General features: G+C 47.5%; 1 protein-coding gene across 2 annotated transcripts in view; it reads left to right on the top strand.

The window, feature by feature from the left end:
* The window catches only part of SLC4A8 (solute carrier family 4 member 8), a 74,907-nt gene that overhangs the window by 31,413 nt on the left and 23,995 nt on the right, over window positions 1-19,499 (top strand). Inside the window, exons 1-9 of one of the 2 annotated variants that reach the window (XM_058673077.1) lie at window positions 4,612-4,720; window positions 7,071-7,259; window positions 8,897-8,988; window positions 10,745-10,902; window positions 12,013-12,100; window positions 13,596-13,742; window positions 14,532-14,632; window positions 18,172-18,346; window positions 18,965-19,098. In XM_058673077.1, the coding sequence (XP_058529060.1) occupies window positions 7,118-7,259; window positions 8,897-8,988; window positions 10,745-10,902; window positions 12,013-12,100; window positions 13,596-13,742; window positions 14,532-14,632; window positions 18,172-18,346; window positions 18,965-19,098 (1,037 nt within the window). In that variant the 5' untranslated portion in view covers window positions 4,612-4,720; window positions 7,071-7,117. Of the gene's footprint in view, window positions 1-4,611; window positions 4,721-7,070; window positions 7,260-8,896; window positions 8,989-10,744; window positions 10,903-12,012; window positions 12,101-13,595; window positions 13,743-14,531; window positions 14,633-18,171; window positions 18,347-18,964; window positions 19,099-19,499 lie in introns of those variants that run through there. The other variant, XM_058673076.1, reaches the window with a different exon arrangement.

The following is a 19,499-nucleotide window of genomic DNA, read 5'->3' as shown; positions in this document are numbered from 1 at the left end:
GCCAACCTCAGAATTAACTGAGGGAAACATTGAGAAACTGGGGGACACAGAATCCATAAGACTCATTTTAAAGCTTCTGATCAAAAATGAGAAGCTCATTCAAGAGTTCAAAGAAGTTAAGGAAGCAATAAAGCGTATCAAGGCTGATATATCAGAAATTAAGAACACAGTAGAGCAAATTAAAAGTACAATGGAGAGTCTCCAACATAGAATGAAGAAAGCAGAAAAAAGAATCTCAAAATTGGAAGATATTTCCTGTCATCAGGGGGAAGCAAACAAAAAGCTGGAAGCAGAGCTGGATCAGGCCAAAAAAAGTATTCAAGAATTGAAAGGCACTATTAAGAGGCCTAATAGAAGAGTTATGGGAGTCCCAGAAGGTGCAGGAAGAGAAGCTGAGTTTGCAAATGTATTTAATGAAATAATAAAGGAAAATTTCCCTGATCTGGAGAAAGGATTGGGAAACAAGATCCAGGAGGGACACAGAACTCCCAACAGGTCTGATCAAAAGCGATCTTCACCACGACACATGATCATCAAGCTCTCTTCAATTGAACATAAGGGAAAGATCCTTAAATGTGCACGTGAAAAAAATCAATTGACATATTTAGGAAAGCCAATTAAGCTCACAGGAGATCTCTCACAGGAAACTCTACAGGCAAGAAGAGAATGGAGTGACATATTCCAGATTCTAAAAGCAGTAAGTTTTTGGCCCAGGATAACATATCCAGCAAAGCTTTCTTTTGTCTTTGAAAATGAAATAAAATTCTTCCACAGTAAAGAAAACTTAAAAGAATTTGCCTCTTTCAAACCTGCCCTACAAATGATACTTCAAGATGTTCTCTTGACAGAGAAGAGGAATAGCACCTATCAAAACCAAAGGCAAATGGGAAGAACATCCCAGTAAAATGACAACAGAAGACTAAATCAATGAACAACCCATTCCTAAAATGACAGGACCAAAGTACCATCCATACATATTAAACTCTGAATGTAAATGGCTTAAGTTCAATCAAACATCATAGAGTAGTAGACTGGATTAAAAAACAAAACACACCTGTTTATTGTCTGGAGGAGACACACTTCACCAACAAAGATCAGCGGAAACTATATCGCATGGTTTTTGTTGTTTTCTGTTAGTTTCATCTCTTCAAAACACTTTCCTCTGATTAAATCATTCAATGACTCATAGATCATACAGTAGCATCATTTTCTTCAAGAAGTTCTTGATTTTCATTTCTTCAGCTACACGTTAGTCATTTAATACCTTGTTATTTAACTTCTTGGTGTTGTTAATTTCTTTTTTCTTCCTGATGTTGATTTTGTTTTGTGGCTCTTCATTTAAGGGGATGTATAGTAGCTGTGTAATGGAGACTGTCATATCTAGTAACATGTCATTTAACTTCATGGCATTGTAAATTTCTATTTTTCTATTGTTGATTTTGTATTATGACTGTCATTTGAGGGGATGTACAGAAGCTGTGAAATGGAGACTAACATCCAGATGAGAGGATGCAGTGTAGTATGCATTTCTGCTTCCAGACAAACATGGACTTACAATGAAACTGTTTACTACATCTTGACAATAGGATTCTGAACTCTGCCATTGTCCATGCCCGCAATGAAGGACATATGACTATGTATGAAGAACTACATGTTAGTAATGATATAGAGGAACTTGGTGGGGGGGGGAGGGAAATGGGAGGGGATAATAATAAAAAAAATGTAAAAAAATTTATTTTTGAAAGGCAGAGTTAGAGAGAGCAAGAGAGAACTTCCACCTGCCACCAGTTTGCTTCCTAGATGCTCACAATGGCTAATGCTGGGCCAGGCTAAAGCCAGGAACCAGGAGCTTCATCCAGGTCTCCCACATGGGTGGCAAGGGTCCAAACACTTGGACCATCCTCTGGTGTCCTTCCCTGGCCATTAGCAGGATGCTGGATCAGAAGTGGAACAGCTGGGACACAAACCAGCACCCGCATAGGATACTGGCATCACAAGCAGTGGCTTTACCCACCATGCCACAGTACCCTAGCTTTTTCTTTATAACAATACTCATTAAAACTTAAAAAATTTTTACTTTAATATTGTTTACAAAGTTGGAAGGGATACATGCTCATGTGGGCCTCCGATTAGGGTGGGAAGGATCGAGGTGTGGAGGAAGGTGGGTGGGACAAATGTTCTTTTCTTTTTATTCTCCTGATCTTCTGAGGGAGGGAAGGAGAAGGGACCACTCTTTGCTGTCAGACTACATCAACACACGGGGATGGGGAACAGTTATCTGATGATGCCTTAGAATTCCTAATGTGGGAAGAATGTTCTGAGGGTGTCCCTTGAATAGGTATGATAGTTCTGAGATATTGTTGGCTTTAGTGCACCATGGTTGAGGAAAGCCTTTCTGAAGTTTATTGGCGGACCAAGTCCACCTCAGTGTATATCCATAGACCCAAATACTTGCTGCAAAGCTTGGCCAAGAGAGTTGTCGAACCTGTTCTGCATTCCATGCTCTGAAGAGGCACTTGATGTCCTCTCCTGGCCTAGATGAGCTGGCCATCATGTCCCCCTTGTCCATCTAGTCATGCTGTCCCTACACAGGCACCAGCAACTGAGGAGGCCTAGTTCCAATACGTGCACTCCAAGGTTAGACCACATATCTTGTCATTTTTCTCTATGGCTGAAATTTGAATCCAGTGATCTAGCTGGGGAGTCCCTCAAGAAACACCACCTGTGGTGACTTCAGACTTGACTCTTGTGTGCACCAGCTAGTTCAGAGTCAGGTTCAGTCTGTCACCTGCACCAGCCAACACATATGCTGGTGATGCAGCTGCCTTGTTAGTTCCTCCCTAGCCCCGTCTCTCAGGTGAACTGACAGGTGCTGTGACCTAGCCCAGCCTCGCCTGCCACAGGCCTGGTCTTCACACATTACAGCGAATGCCATTGCCTAGTTGGGGTGACCTCCAATAACTCCCACTAGACCTGCCCCCATTCTTGGTTTTTGCTTGTATCAGATCTAGCCTGGTGTGTTCCGCATCTCATCTGGCTCTCTTGCTTACCCGTGAATGCTGTAGGTTAGTTCAGCCTGCCCCAACCCCAGATCTGGCCCACATGTATGCTGATGGGTAGCGCTGCCTTGACCAGACTGGCCTGCCCACAGCCCTGGCTCTCATGCTCACCAGCGGGACCTGCGGTGCTGCAGGGTAGTACCCACAGTTCCCCTACCAGCTCCCCTTCCAGCACCGGATCTTGTGCCTGCCATGGGGTACTGAGGCCCAGCCTGACGTGACAGGCATCTAGTCCTGGCACTTGCCATTGTGTGCTGCTGCCCAGTTTGAGATGGCCTACCCCATTCCCAAGTGGTTACAACAACCAGGACTCTGAGCTGGGCTGAAGCCACATGTTAGGAACTCTACCCAAGTCTTCCGTTACGTGGCAGGAATTCAAGTACTTGAGTCATCATCTGCTGCTAGGTGCGTTAATAGAAAACAAGATTGGGAAGCTCAGCAGCAGCTAGATTGGGACACAAGCTGGCAGTCCAGTATGGGCAGCATTCCAAGCAAGGGCTTACCCATTGCATCACAACACCTGTTCCCCACTGCCCCTGCAGCCTTTGAAACTGTTTATACTTATGTAAACAACAGGGAGCCACTGGTGAGTTAATGACAGCTAAATTTGGCATGTTAGAACTAGAATGATGATAGCAAATACAGAGGGTGGGTGAGTTGGAGGGTGAAGTGGGCTATGGTAGTTGAATATACCATCAGCGGCTGTTGACTGTAGGGGGTGGGAAGGAGCGGAGATAGATCCCAATGAGATTGAGGTAGCAGAATTGTTAAGACTAGTCTGGCAAATGTTTGGGGAAAATAAAAGGGAAAGAGTCAAGGATTCTGGATTTGGTTTTGCAGATGCTAAATTCTAAGGGTTTGTGGACATCTCGATGGAGATCTATTGGGTAGTTGGAGCCAGCACTTAGAAGACTGTAAGTAGCTGATACTTACAGTCTTGAAAATAGTTGATATTATCAAGGGAGAAAGATCAGAAGGCTGTGACAGAAACAGGGGAACTTCAAAGTTTCAGGGTGGCTTTAGGGGGCTTGTGGATAGGTTGGAAGAAGTAAGGCCGCCAACGACATGGAGAAGGAGTGCTCGTAGGGATTGGAGGACAATAAGGAATAGTCATACAATCTGAATTGCTTCCAATGGCTTCCCATAAACTTGGCAGATTAAAATAACATCTTTTTTTTTCTTTTATTCATACAGTTCTGGAAGTCAGAAGTTCAAAATCAAGTTATTGGCAGGGCCCCATCCTCTCTGGAAACTCCAGAGAGAATTAACCCTTGTTGGGTTCAGCTTCTAGCTTCTGGTGGCCTCAGAGCTTCTTGGTTTGTGACTATATGTCTCTAATGCCTGTCTCCGTCTGCACACGTGTTTCTTCCAAGTCTCTCCCCTGGGCATCTTCTTAAAGGATATTTGCCACTGAATTTAGGGCTTACCCTAATAATTGAGATGCTTGATTTAATTACATCTGCAAAGACTCCCTTTTTACAAATAAAATCACATTCACAGGTTCTGGGGTGGACATTAGGATGTAGACATACCTGTCGGAGGCCACCATTCAGCCAGCTCTAAAAGCCAAGAGAAGAGATTTCAATCTACCAGAATCAAATGCTGCAGAGAGGTCAGGTGAGAGGAGGACTGGAAGCTCCATTGGATTTAGCAACAGGAAGGTTAGTGATGGTTTTATCACAAGAAGCTCCACTGCCATAGCCAAATTGCAAAGAGCTAAGGATTTTTTTTCTTTAATTTTTGTGAACTTTTAGATGGCAAGAGAAAGAAAAAGGGAGATCTAGGGTGCTGGTTCATTTGTTTCCTCAAGATGGAGGATCCTGAAGCATGGTCATAATGTGGGAGGAAGGAACCAGTCAGTAAAAAGGTTGAAGAAACCTAATTGAAATAGATTTTCCTCGTTCATTGAATCTAGTACTTGGATAGTCATGGGGCGGGTGAAGTTATAAATTGAGAACAGGTGGAAGTTTGGGGTGAAGTGTATAGGATTGAAGTGGAAGTTCAGTTCTAACTAATGTTAGTGATGAGGATAACTAACCTGTGTCATCAGCTCATCTTATTTTCCATAGCAGTCTTCCAAAATGGGATGATAATATTGGCACTCCACATTACAGATGAGAAAACTGAGTCTCAGAAAGACTATGTAACTTGCCCAAGGTTGCATAGCTAAAAAATTGTAGGACGGTGGGTGGAATGCGTGCCTTTAGCTAGCTGCCTGTCAACACCAGGCACTGGGGTTTCCCCTCTCCATTTTGTGAGACGTGACAAGTTAAAGGCAGATGCCTGATGGCAATTACCTGGGATAAGCCCCTGGTTAATTAATTTTTTTAGGTTCTGCTTTCAAATAGCCATTTGATGTCCTTCAGTAATAGCATTTATTTATTTATTTATTTGAGAGTCAAACCGGCAGAGAGAGAGAGAGAGATCACTTCTTCAGCTACTGATGAATGCCGCAAAAGCTCACAATAGCCAGGACCGAGAGCAGGGGCTGGGAACTCAATCTGGGTCTCCCACAGGAAGACCCAATTACTTCAACTGTCACTGCTATCTCTCGGGGTCTACATTGCTACAAAGTTGGAGTCAGTAGATGGATTTGAGTATCAAGCCCACGCAGTCTGATACGGGAAATGAGTTTCTTGAGAGCTTGTTTGGATGTTCTAGCAGGGGAATGTAGCTACTTGTACACCCTTGATCAAAGACCAGTACTCCTATAGCGGGGATGGTCATCCTCTTCAACCAAGCGTGCAGCTTCAGGAGGGACGCACATGGAGTGGTGAGGGAGGAAGGGGACACCCACCTAGCCAGCCAGATCAGCTGAATCAACCCTGGTGATCAATGGGATGACAGATGTGGCAGCCAGAGTGTCCTCACATCGGGAAATGAGTTTCTTAACCAGAGTCCCAATGGCCAGGCTAAAATCCTGCCCCTATTGTTCCTCCTGACAGTCATACCAATGTTAAAATCTTGGAGGAAGAGACTGTGGGGGGCGTTTGGGAGATGATAGAACAAAGCAGGTAATATTTGAAACTTTCAGCCTAGACCTAGCTCTTGGAGGCCTTGGGAGTCACCAAAGATGGGAATTGGGAGGGGACTCAGAGCCCGGGCTTGGCACAGTGCTGCAACTCAATAAAGAAATGCAGATGGCCTTGCCAGTGCAACAGCTGTGCCTCCCAGGGGAGGGGACTCTGCCATCTCTGAGCCTCACATGCACTCAGGAGCTCCTGGTTCATGGAGCTAGAGGGTGACTAGACCCCCATGTCCAGGTCTCTGCCATCTCTGAGCCTCACATGCACTCAGGAGCTCCTGGTTCATGGAGCTAGAGGGTGACTACACCCCCATGTCCAGGGCACCACCCAAGCTGCTTGTATGGTCTGCAGGTACAGAAGAGCGAGCTCTGAATATTGGTGTTGGTGGCGTCGGGGGCGCTGTAAGTTCTAGCCCCTCGCCCTGGTTCAGCCACTCACTCACAGAGGTGGTAACTTTGGAGAACACTTTTCCATCCAAGACCTCAGCTGCCCTGCTTTGTAAAATGGGGAAGAACAATAAAAGCTTCCACCTGCTAGCAGGGACTCTGAAAAAAAAAGGGCACACTGGTGGCAAAGCCCTCAGCAGGAAGTTGGAGAGCACAACCAATGGCCAGGCCTCTTATGTCCCCAGGTTTGGGAGGGGTTCCCTAAGATGAGGAGTCCCAGGGTCCCTGCTCCTTCCAGTCCAGACCAGGGACTGGTGTCAAAATTAAATCCTAGCTCTATAGCCTATTAGATGTGAGACCTTAGAGAGGAATTTTATAGTGCTCAGTAGTTTTAATTCATAATAATAATAATGATTTATTACATGAACAAAGTGTAACTTTTCACAGCCATGGTCTCAGACAGCTGTTTCAGACCCTGGCGCTGAAATCATACCTGCCTCCCCCTGCCTCTCGCCTCCTGCCCAGGCCCAACCCTGTGTTGGCCTCCAAGGGCTCACCAATCCTCAGGCTGTGTGTTCATGTGAGTGCCTGCTTTACAGACCTGATCCTGGACCAGCAGGAACTGTCCAGTGACCTGAATGACAGCATGAGGGTGAAGGTGCGGGAAGCCCTTCTCAAAAAGCATCATCATCAGAACGAGAAGAAGAGGAACAATCTCATCCCCATTGTTCGTTCCTTTGCCGAGGTCGGCAAGAAGCAGTCCGATCCACACTTGATGGATAAACACGGTAGGGTTACTGGGAGGGGTTGTTCTCTGTATTAATATAACATTCAGGAGCTAGTAGGAGGTGCTGAGTCACGGGGAAGTAGGGGCTGTATCTGTCTAGTATGTTTCTACGTCGCTTTAGACACCTAGGATGTTTGGTAAGATGACTGGCTGGCACTGGTGCACAGCTCTCTTGCAGTGCTGCATTTCTGTGGACCTAACACAGGGATTTGCCCCACCCCTCCAATGATGTACCTTTTGGGAGATATTCAGGGTCAGGATAAGTTGGGCCAGAGAAAGTGATTCTAGGAGGGGGAGGTAAAATCCGGTTGTGTGAGCCCTTGAGTCACTCATGAGCTTGTCGTCACAGCTTTACCACCTTGAAAAGTGTGACCTCGGGTGGTCTACCAAACCTCTTTATCACCTGTAATGTAGGGGTAACTAAAGGACCTACTCCCCAAGTTTATTGTGAGGCTTCCATGAGTGAAGCCATGCCAAGGCTGTAGTGCAGCGTGACAGATGGACACTCCATGAAGTTTGGCTATTGCAGGGGCCAGGGAGGCTCTCCTCTCTGTTCATCCGCTGGCCTCCACATCTGCTGCATCCCTGGGCAGAGGATATGCCCAGGTGTTCACAGAGTATAATATGCCCAAGTGTCCACAGAGTGGAATATGTCCAGGTGTCCACAGAGTATAATATGCCCAAGTGTCCACAGAGTGGGATATGTCCAGGTGTCCACAGAGTATAATATGCCCAGGTGTCCACAGAGTGGGGCATGCCCAGGTATCCACAGAGTGGGATATGCCCAGGTGTCCACAGAGTGGGGCATGCCAGGTGTTCACAGAGTGGGGCATGCCCAGGTATCCACAGAGTGGGATATGTCCAGGTGTCCACAGAGTATAATATGCCCAAGTGTCCACAGAGTGGGATATGTCCAGGTGTCCACAGAGTATAATATGCCCAAGTGTCCACAGAGTGGAATATGTCCAGGTGACCACAGAGTGGGATATGCCCAAGTGTCCACAGAGTGGAATATGCCCAGGTGTCCACAGAGTGGGGCATGCCAGGTGTTCACAGAGTGGGGCATGCCCAGATGTCCACAGAGTGTAATATGCCCAGGTATCCACAGAGTGGGGCATGCCCAGGTGTCCACAGAGTGGGGCATGCCAGGTGTTCACAGAGTGGGGCATGCCCAGGTATCCACAGAGTGGGGCATGCCAGGTGTTCACAGAGTGGGGCATGCCCAGGTATCCACAGAGTGGGATATGCCCAGGTGTCCACAGAGTGGGGCATGCCAGGTGTTCACAGAGTGGGGCATGCCCAGGTGTCCACAGAGTGTAATATGCCCAGGTGTCCACAGAGTGGGACATGCCCAGGTCCGCGGGGTCTCTGCTCCATCCTTCAGGTTCACGATTGCTGCTTTACCGGAGACCTAAAAGAGGCTTGCGAATGTGCTGAGGAAGAAGAGGCACAAGTGGCAGGACCCTTAGCACCGAGTGGTAGGCAGGAAACCAGGGAGGAGCAGAGCTGGTTTCCTGGCCGCCAGTTCTCCGTGTGGACTGTGCAGGAGCAGATATGGCTAGGTGATGGTGGACCAGGTGTGGAGGGGAAGAAGGCAGTGACTCAGGGGTCTGTTTGATTTTTTTTTTTTCCAAATAGGTCCAACCGTGTCTCCCCAGTCTGTCCCGACTACACATCTTGAAGTAAAAAATGGAGTGAATTGTGAACACAGTCCCGTGGATCTAAGCAAGGTGAGCAGAGACATGGGTGGTAGGCGTTGAGGCTTCCATTTCTCTCCGGTGAACTCGAGTGCAGTTGCAGGAATCTGGCTTAGCTTCAGTGTCGAGAGGCTCGCATCACAGAGAGAGCAGATGTGGCCCACCTGCCTCTGCTCGTGCCAGTGTCCTGGGCAGGGCTGACCCCCATACTGCAAACACACGCCAGCCCCTGACGTCCTGGTCTCCTGCAGTGCCTCCCACCTACACAGATTTTGCCAGTACAGTATTTCGGCTGCTGTCTTCTCAGCTGCCTGTTGAAACTTGTGGACTCTGAGGCCCGGGCCATCACAGAAACTTGTAGCGGCTTCTGCTCCCAAGCCCCTCCTCACTCCAGTGCATTCTCAATGCTGTCTCTCTTGCCTTTTTTAAAGTTCTATTTTATTTGAAAGGCACACTCACAGAGGTAGAAAAACAGAGGAGAGAGAGATTCACTTCCCCAGAAAGCCACAATAGCTGGTTTGGGCCACATGGAAGCCAGGAGTCCAGAGCTACTTCTGTGTTTTCCATGTAGGTACCATCTTCTTGGGCCATCTTTTGTTGCTTTCTCAGGCCCCTTAGTGGAGAGCTGGATCAGAAATGGAGCAGCTAGGGCTCGAGCCAGCACCTGGATAGCTAGTGTCACAAGGTAGTGGCTTCACATGCCATGCTACTACACTGGCCCCCAATGCTGTCTTTTGAAAACACTGTAGTGTCGTGCCTCTTCCTCCGCTCAGAGAGCTCCACGATTGATCTAGAAAACCTGAAACCACTGACAGAGCATGTGAGTATTTAAAAGGGAAAGACTGAGACCCAGCCCTTCGAAAGCATCCGTTTGGGAGGAAGCAGGGGGCAACTGAGGCAAACCAGAATGTCTGGATTTAAATTCTGATTATACACACATACACACACACACACATATATATATTAAAGATTTATTTATTTATTCTGCAAGACTGAACAGTAGTGGAAGAGATAGTGCAAGACCTTCTGTCCACTGATTCATTCCTCAAATGGCTGCAACAGCCATAGCCAGGAGCCTGGAACTCCACCCTGGTCTCCACATGGCTGGCAGGGGCCCAAGTACTCAATCTGTGATCCTCTGCGTCTCCAGGGATGTGGGCAGGAAGTGAGATCGAAAGTGGAGCAGCTAGAACGGGAGGCTTGAACCTGCACCATGATATGGGATATGGCATTGTAGGCAGGGGCTTAAGCCCAGAAAGTCCCAGAGCTGACAAGTCCCGGCTGCTCCACTTCCAATCCAGCTCCCTGCTAATGTGCCTGGGAAAGCAGGGAAAGATGGTCCAAAGGTTTGGCCCCTGCTATGCAAATAGGAGACCTGGATGGAAGTCCACTCTCCACTGGCTTTGGTCTGGTCCAGCACTGGCTGTTGCTGCCACTTGAGGAATAAACCATCAGAGGGAAGATTTCTGTCTCTCCCCCTCTCTTTCTGTAACAGTGCCTTTCAAATAAATAAGATAAATCTTTAAACAAACAAATCAAAAAAGCTCTTTGATTCTGGGTAAGTCGTTTTCCCCTTTGTGGGTTTCAGATTGTTTCATTTAAAGGGAAAATATGAGACTAACGTAGTGTATACCTTCTAAACCTTACAGGAATTTCATAAGGTTCCAGTAACATAGCGTGAAGAAACATGTGCTGGCCACAGTGTGACGTGTGAATGGGAAGCCCGAGGGGGGTGACTGAGGGTTCAGGCGCTGGATACAGCCATCATGGGGCTCTTTTGGACTTCCAGGTAGACCTGCATTTCATGAAGAAGATTCCCACGGGGGCAGAGGCTTCGAACGTCCTGGTTGGGGAGGTGGACACCTTGGACCGCCCCATCGTGGCCTTTGTGAGGCTGTCCCCGGCCGTGCTTCTCTCAGGCCTGACGGAAGTGCCCATCCCAACAAGGTGACGGCAAGGATGAAACTATTTCCAGGAACAAGCGGAACAGACAAGCTAATGCCAAAATTTAGTATTCATGATAGTAGGAACGGTTTTTCATTTTCCCAGCAATCTGGAAAAACTGGAATGTATTTGATTAATTGCCATGCAGAGGAATTCTAGGACTCGGGGGCTGTGAGTGCGCAGCACCTGTAGCTTGGGCACAGAGCATTACTGCAGAGTACTAACATGGCAAAGGCCAACCGTGTGCCTTGCCCAGAAGCCCTGGTCTTGCTGACCCAGATGCAGGTCTCCGAGCCAAGGCACAGGTATCCCTCCCTACAGTTCTGGTGGGGTTTGTATGCTCTGCAGATATGCCTGTTGGTTCCCAAGACTGGCCCTGCGCACTGAAGCAGGGGACGCTGGTGACTCAGGGCCCACTGGTGAAAGACGCAACGTCAATTCCTCTACAAGGCTTCCTTGCTGTTAGAAAAAAATCAGTGGGAGCCAAATAACCCTGACTTTACACAATAAGGCCAGCTTTTGAAAGATTAGCTTTACTTGTCTGAAAGAGTTACAGAGACAGAAGGAGAGAGGGAAAGAGGAAAGGAAGGAAAGAGAAAGTGAGATTTTTCCACTAGTTCGCTCCCTGAAGTAGCTGTGACTGCCAGGCTTAGCCCAGGTCGAAGGCAATAGCCCAGAACTCTGTTCAAGTCTCCCAAGAAAGTAACAGGGCCGCAAGCACTTGGGTCATCTTTGCTGCTTTCCCAGTCATTTCAGCAGGGAGTTAGACTGCAGGTGGAGCGGCCAGGACTTGAACTAGTGCTCATGAGTTAACCTGCTGTGCCACCATGCTGGCTCCTATAAGGTGAGTTTATTTATTTATTTATTTTTAGTATCGTTCCTACAGGCAAAAACTGTGTCGATGAAAATGCTAAGAAATATAATCACATTATTGAATGATACCACACAGATAGCTACCAGTGCCCAAAATAGAGGTATTAGGTTGAGGCAATTCCCAGTGCGCCATCATTAGTATGTCTCCTTTCTGTTAGACAGGAAAGAAGAATTTACGCTGTTTAGAGAGGATTATTCTGTTTGCTCACCCTAATTTCCCCCCCTTTCGTGTTTTCCCAGGTTTTTGTTCATCTTGCTGGGCCCAGTAGGGAAAGGTCAACAGTACCATGAGATTGGCAGGTCCATGGCCACCATCATGACCGATGAGGTACATGCCCTTCGTTCGTCTCGTAAATGTTGATTGAGTGTGTGAGGCCCTGTGATAGTTTCAGGGGCAGAAGTCCTGGCGATTGCAATGTCTGCTGGGTGGCAAGTGGCTGGGGCACTTCTCTGAGAGCCTCCTCTGGAAGACTGAGTCTACTGCGGGAGTTTTTCCTTTTGAAGTCATCAAGAATGCAGAAAAATCTTTCTGTCTGGGAAAATTATCATTGTGACGTGTGATCTATGGAGAGTTACGTTAAGGCTGACCTAACTTTCTAGATAAGATGGTTAACTAACTGCATCCAAGCAATTTGCATAGGAAACTTTACTCCCATACCAAATGAATAACCAGTTTGCCTGACGCCATGTGGGGTCGTTTGAATGCTCTGCTGGTCTGTGCTGAGACCATGCCAGTGTTTTGTGTTGAGCCTGCAGTAGGGTTCTCCACGGGAGTGCCTTAGTCAGTGTAGCGTTGTGTGAACCGTGTGTCACCAGCTCTTTTCCACTGGAGAACTTATCTCCTTACTTGTTAGCAAGTTCATCTAGTTTTATCAACCATGAAGATCAAGACATTTTTCTACCTTTTCCCTTTTTTTTTAGCTTCTTTGTGTGGATAATAGAACTGTACAACTTTAGTGTCATGTCTTACCTCTCTCTGTCTTTTTAAAAATATTTACTTATTTTTTTTAAAAAAGATTTATTTTTATTGGAAAGTCAGGTATACAGAGAGAAAGAGAGACAGAGAGGAAGATCTTCCATCCATTGATTCATTCCCCAAGTGGTCGTAATGGCTGGAACTGAGCCAATCTGAAGCCAGGAACCAGGAACCTCATCCAGGTCTCTCACACGGGTGCAGGGTCCCAAGGCTCTGAGCTGTGCTCAACTGCTTTCCTAGACCGCAAGCAGGGAGCTGGATGGGCAGCAGGTCCTCCAGGACATGAACCGGCACCTATATGGGGTCCCGGCACATGCAAGGCAAGGAATTTAGCCGTTAGGCTTCTGTGCTGGGCCCAAGATTTATTTATCTTACTTAAAAGTCAGAATTACTGAGAGAGAGAGAAAGAGAGCGAGAGAGAGAGAACCCCTTGTTCACTTTCTCACATTCCCGAAACTACTGGAACTGGATCTGGGCCGGTCTGAAACTGGGAGCCAGGAGCTTCCTAAGCGTCTCCCACATGGGCATAGAGACCCAGGGCAATAGGCGATGGGTCCTCCTTTGCTGCTTTCCCAGGCCAGTGGAAACTGGATAGAAAGTGGGACAGCTGAGGCAAGAACTGGTGTCATATGGGGTATTGGCACCATAGGTGGAGCATCAGCCTGCCACACCGCCATCCTGGCCCCTACCCATATTCACTTCTAAAGTTATTTTATCCTGGAATTTCTCTAACATTTTCTTCCTCTTACATCCCCATGGCAGAGTTAAAAATTCATCACCATATCCATTGATGAGAGTTTTAACTAAGATTGCTTTGAGCTTCCTAAAGGTCTTTTCTTTCCCCAAGATCTTTCATGATGTGGCGTATAAGGCGAAAGAACGAGATGATCTACTGGCAGGCATTGATGAGTTCCTGGACCAGGTGACAGTACTTCCGCCAGGAGAGTGGGACCCATCCATTAGAATCGAGCCACCCAAAAATGTCCCTTCCCAGGTAACGTGTGCGTGTTACCAGTAGTGGCTGGTATTGCTTATTGAGCGCCTCTGTAGACAGGAGATTGTGTGGCTGTGTGCTGAATAAGCCAAAATGGCTTTTCAGGGCACCTACGACATGAGAACAGTTAAAAAAGCAAAAGCAAAAAAAAGAAAAAAAAAAGATGAAGCTACAGGAACAGAGATTGGCTCAGGTGTGATAGGGCAAGACAGGATTGCTGGAGATGAATTTGAAGCCACATATTGAAGGATTGGGATGGAATGAAAGACAGACAGGTGAGAACACCTGGGGTAGTGTGTCTAGTCCAAGGCCAGCTGGTGGGAAGGGTAACTTGTAAAGAAAGAGCATGTGGCGTTCCCATGTGCTTTATGACACTTTGCAGGTGGGAAGAAGACTCAGACCACACACTGCAGGTGTCTGCCTGCAGCCTTCCCAGCCACCGCCCACCCCCCACCCCGACACTGTCATCTGTAGTTGGACACTTGACCCACATCATCCCCGAGGGCTGTGTGTTCGATGAGGTGAAGTGAGGACCACACAGAAACTGATCTACAGCTGAAATAGGTCATTTCAAATGCCCCCATTTTTCTGTTTCTGCACCAGATACAGAAGGCAGCTGCTGTTGAAGAGGAAGATAAATTAGCCCTCCCCGCAAGGAAAGTCCATAAATTGTATCACATTTGAAAGCGGCAGGCAGTTTTGGTTGCTTTGGGTCACTTCTTCTGCGCTCGTCTTTGTTAGGACAAGATAGAAGCTGACGCTACTAACTTTATGGTCCTCTGTTAAAAGGAGAAAAGGAAAATGCCTGGGGTTCCAAATGGAAACGTTTGCCACGTAGAGCCAGAACCACATGGGGGTCATAGCGGGCCGGAGCTTCAGCGCACTGGGAGGTAAGTTTCCCATGATGTCACTTACTGCCAGAAGCTGCACAGCGCAACGAGGCATCTTTGCTTGCAGCCTTCTCTCTACTTGGGATTTATTGCCTGGGTGATTTTTTTCAGATGAAACTTATGGCTGTGCATATATTGTACCTATGTCAGACGCTGTATTCATGCACTGGAGTTTCTCAGACCAGCGGCATTTTCTGTCTCCCTTCCAGTTCTTCCCACATCCTTTCCTCCGACGTGAGCCCTGTTCGCTTTCCTCATGTTCTGACTCCTGTTGGCATCCTGTGACTCAGCCTAGGTGTCGCTTCCCTTGGGAAGCCCTCTACGACCCTGTTGATGATGTCAGGCGTCTCCACTGGCTGGTCCCAACGCTGAGCTCTGACCCGTCTTGCCCATGATAGCCCCAATCCTAGGTTATTATTGTCTTTCCTATTAGCCTGTTTGCTGCCATTGGCAGGGCCTGCGTCCTACTCCTGGCACCTGGCACAGTACCACGGGCAGAGCAGGTACTCACCATCTGACACATGAATGGGTACTTTTGAAACAATGCCATTCTGTAGCCTGGACTGGACTAAGTGTATGTAAATGTTGGGTGATCATTTCAGATTGGGAAGATAGGAACATTTTAGATGTGTGTGTCTCTCTGGATGAATAGGCAGCCTGTTCTTTTAGGCCAAGATTTTTTTTTAAGATTTATTTATTTTTATTTGAAATACCAAAGAGATAAATACACACACATGTAGAGAGACAGAGACAGAGAGAGGTCTTCTATCCACTGGTTCACTCCCCAAATGGCCGTAACACGCAGAGCTGAGCCAATCTGAAGCCAGGAACCAAGAAATTCTTCTGGGTCTTCCACATGGGTACAGGATCCGAAGGACTTGAGCCATCCTCTGCTGCTTTCCCAGGCCATCAGTAGGGAGTAATATAGGGACATAGAGCAGCTGGGACTAAAACTGGTGCCCATAGGGAATACCAGTGCTGCAGGTGGAGGATTAGCTTGCTATGCCACTTCACCAGCCTCATTAGGGCAAGGTTTTAAGGACAGTTATCCAAGGAAGAGGCTCTTTGTTTAAGGGGAGGGAAGCAAGCCCCAGACTAGAAGGTTTTGTCTCCAGGAAAGAAGGTGGTCAAGACGTGTGATATGTTGGGCTGGCATGACCTTCCAAGGTGTCTGGGGGACCGTGGCAGAAGGTGGGGACTGTGGCTGCGGCTCTGTGAATGGGCTGGCTCAGCAGGACCTGCAGGACAGGGCTGAGACCACGCAAACAGTGTCACTGTCTCTACTGGCTTGCTTCTGCCTGCCTTTCTTCCTCCTCCCTCAGCACTCTGCCTAGTGGAAACTCAGGGTTGCCTTGGAATTGTGGGCAACAGCCCTTTTTTTCCCTAGTCTTGGAAATTCCAGAAGCCAGGAGAGGAGACTGAGACCTAGGAAGTGTGGTACATCGCTAGCAGGGTCCTGGTGGGAGTATATGTTCTGGTTGGAGGAATGTATTGGGGAGAGGAGGCAGAGAGCTGTGCCCTGGGTGGGAAGATTAATGGACAGAAGGCCACTGGATGAAAGGGGTCTTGGGGGGAGAAGTGAACAACCTTCAGGGTTGACTGAGGGCTTTTCTTCAAAGTTGGGAGAGGTGTGAATTTGTTGGGGAAACCTGCTACTGAGAACAAGTCAAGAGTAACACCTGCCCTTGGATGGATTCCAGGCAGGAGTTCTCGTTTACTGTGGCATGGACTGGTAATCCTCCAGACACACCCCAGGATTTCATGTGTTTCAGAGGAATGGATTTGGGCCCAGTGTGATGGCTCAATTGGCTGATCCTCTGCTTGCAAGTGCCAGGAACCCATATGGGCACCGGTTTATGTCTCAGCTGTTCCACTTCGCATCCAGCTCCCTGCAGTGCAGTATGGCCCAAAGCCGTGGGACTTTGCACCCATGTGGGAGACCCAGAAGAAGCTCCTGGCTCTGAATGAGCTCAGTTTCGGCCATTGTGGCCACTTGGGGAGTGAACCAGCAGATGGAAGCGCTTTCTCTATGCCTCTCCTCTCTGTAAATCTGCCTTTCCAATAAAAAGAAATAAATCTTAAAAAAGAAAAAAGTAGTGGAGTTGAGGGCAAGAGGGTATCTCTCAGACAGAAACCTGTGCAGAGGTGGACTTCGAGGGTCACAGGCCTTGAGGGGGCTCGTTTATGCCCAATTGCACAGGAGGGTTGAGGAGACCAGTAAGCTGGCTCCCAGCGGCTGCTAGACCAAAAAATGGTGCCTGGTGTCCCAAGACCATCCACAAACCCTAAGTACCTTGCCTCACAAAGTCAGAAAGGGTTTGAAGCAGCTCTGCCGTAATGTCATGTCAGAAACTTCTGGAATTGACAAAGATGACAGGATAGGTTGGATCCTCTTCTTGAGCTCCTGGTGTTTGCTCTGAGTGCCTAGTAAAGGACCTCAAGATGCCTGACCCGCCTCCCCTTGTAGCTCCTTGGGCCTGGTTACCCACTGCCTGTGTCAGGGATCACAGCTCCAGGCCAGCCCAGGAGCCTTTTGCAGCCTGCCATGTGAACTTTCCTTCCCTGTAGATGGGTGTCCTAGAAGTTTCTGGACCTTCCTAAAATACATTAGCCTGGGCTTTGCAAATATTCAGACCTTAGTTGTATCTCTTTGAGATGCAGAACCTACTGTATACATATCATGTTGTATGACCATGGCAAAACTTAAGTCTCAGAGCCTTGGTGAGGCACAACTCCTGTGGTCTGGATCAGACCCTGCAGGCAGTTGCTCTACCTGAGCTGGAATGCAGGAAGGTGTACTCCAACACAGATCACAGACTGGTTTCAGCTCTCTCCTCTAAACCCAGACCCAGACTGCCGCTAAGTGCTGCTAAGCTGAGAAAAAGTGAATGCCAACTGCACCTGCCACCACCAGAGGCCAGGAGCGTGTCAGAAATGTAAGACAGTGGCTGCTGTGGCCCTGGACACCATGGTACCTGGCTAGGGAACATGGGGCATGGCTTCTGGGAGGAAGCCTACTGCCTGTGCTTGCTCTCCTAGTGCGCACGACCCAGGCCGCCTCACACTCCTCCAGCCTCCTGACTTCTTCCGTGGGTCGCTTTTTTTTTTTTTTTGCTTTAGCTTTTTCTTACAGAAAACCTTCAACATATGTATATTGTTAAATAACACCATAATGAATTCAGCAATCCATTAACTGTTGCCAGCATTTTTGCCAACCTTGTTTCATCTGCTTTGTTTCCTACTCGTATTATTGGTTTTTTTTTTCTAGATTATTTTAAGCCAAATCACCAATACTGTAATCATTCACATTGAACTCTAACTGGTTAATATCATATACAAACACAGATGAATTCTTTTTATGCTTGGGATAATCATTAAGATTTTCTCTAAGTCACACGTTTGGTTGCAAATAGAATGCTTGTTGGCTCTAGAGAGCGCTCCTATACTTGGTGACAAATTAAAGCCAAAGCATTTCCTCATTGCACAGCACACTTTAAACGCTTTTATGAAGAGGGACTGCACCTGCCATTTCTCCACAGGCTGTTTGGGGGCTTGGTGCTGGACATCAAACGCAAAGCCCCCTGGTACTGGAGTGACTACCGGGATGCGCTCAGCTTGCAGTGTCTGGCCTCCTTCCTCTTCCTGTATTGTGCCTGCATGTCACCAGTCATCACCTTTGGGGGACTGCTTGGAGAAGCCACCGAGGGACGCATAGTAAGAACTTTTGAGTCACTCTTAATGGTTTCCAACAAGGCTTAAAATATCGGGGTGGCAGCCAGGCCCTTAGAAGAGCTGGGGATGGACTGCCCCGGGCTTGCACTGAGGTCGTGTTCTCATTCCTAAAGTTGCTGTGGTCTTCTGACTTCCTACCAAACAGCAACACACTCCTTCTCATAGAACTGACTCTTCCCTGGGTGATCATTTTCAGGAACCGGCTGCCCGGTGAAGTGCCTGTGGCCCCAAGGATAGCAAAGGGATATATTGCTACTATTTGAAAATAAGAGTTAAAGCAACTGTGCTTGATAACTTGTAGTGTAGACAGGATCCTTGTCCTTGCCATATATTTTAGAAATTCTCAATGGAGTCACTGCAGAATAGTGGTAAGGAATTCATTGCAGATGGATTTGGGCATTTGAATGATTAAAGAGGAATGATTAAAGAGAGCCTTATGTGGTGTATGCTGATCTCTCTTGCTAAGACAAAATGCAGGCGAATCACTGCCAAGATACACATGAGGGCTAAGACAGGAGCTAAGACAGGAGCCCACAGAAGCCAGCGCTGTTCTTTGCTGATGGGCCGTGGACTCATTGATGGCTTTTGTCTCCCTCCCAGAGCGCAATTGAATCGTTGTTTGGAGCCTCCATGACCGGGATTGCCTATTCCTTGTTTGCGGGACAGGCCCTCACCATCCTGGGGAGTACCGGACCAGTGCTTGTGTTTGAAAAGATTTTGTTCAAGTTCTGCAAGTAAGACCTTTGCTTTTGTGAAGAGTCTAACTGGATGTGGTTGTTGATGTGGAATGCCCGGGTTCAAGGCGGGTGTGAGCAGGCAGGTAGTGCTTAGAGTCGTCCTGCCCCCCAATATCGGAAACATATCTGAAATAGCAAATTAAAGAACTTGATCAGTGTCACCAGCCGCTACTGAAGTCTTGACTTTAAAATTTTTTTAGAAAAAAATTTCCCTAGCTAATTCAAACTCCTCCATTTCCATTTTCATTGGCGAAGAATTATTCTATTATTTGAAAGATATATTTAGAGAGGGAAGTGTAGATAGAAAATGAGAGATTTTACATCTGCTGGTTCACTCCCTAAATGGCCCTAATGACCAGGTCCGGCCCAGGCAGAAGCTGGGCACCAGTAGCTCCATC

Source organism: Ochotona princeps, chromosome 15 (assembly GCF_030435755.1).
Source record: "Ochotona princeps isolate mOchPri1 chromosome 15, mOchPri1.hap1, whole genome shotgun sequence".
Lineage (NCBI taxonomy): Eukaryota > Metazoa > Chordata > Mammalia > Lagomorpha > Ochotonidae > Ochotona > Ochotona princeps.
Note: the sequence above shows the minus strand (reverse complement) of the source record. Positions and strands in the feature narration are given on the sequence as shown.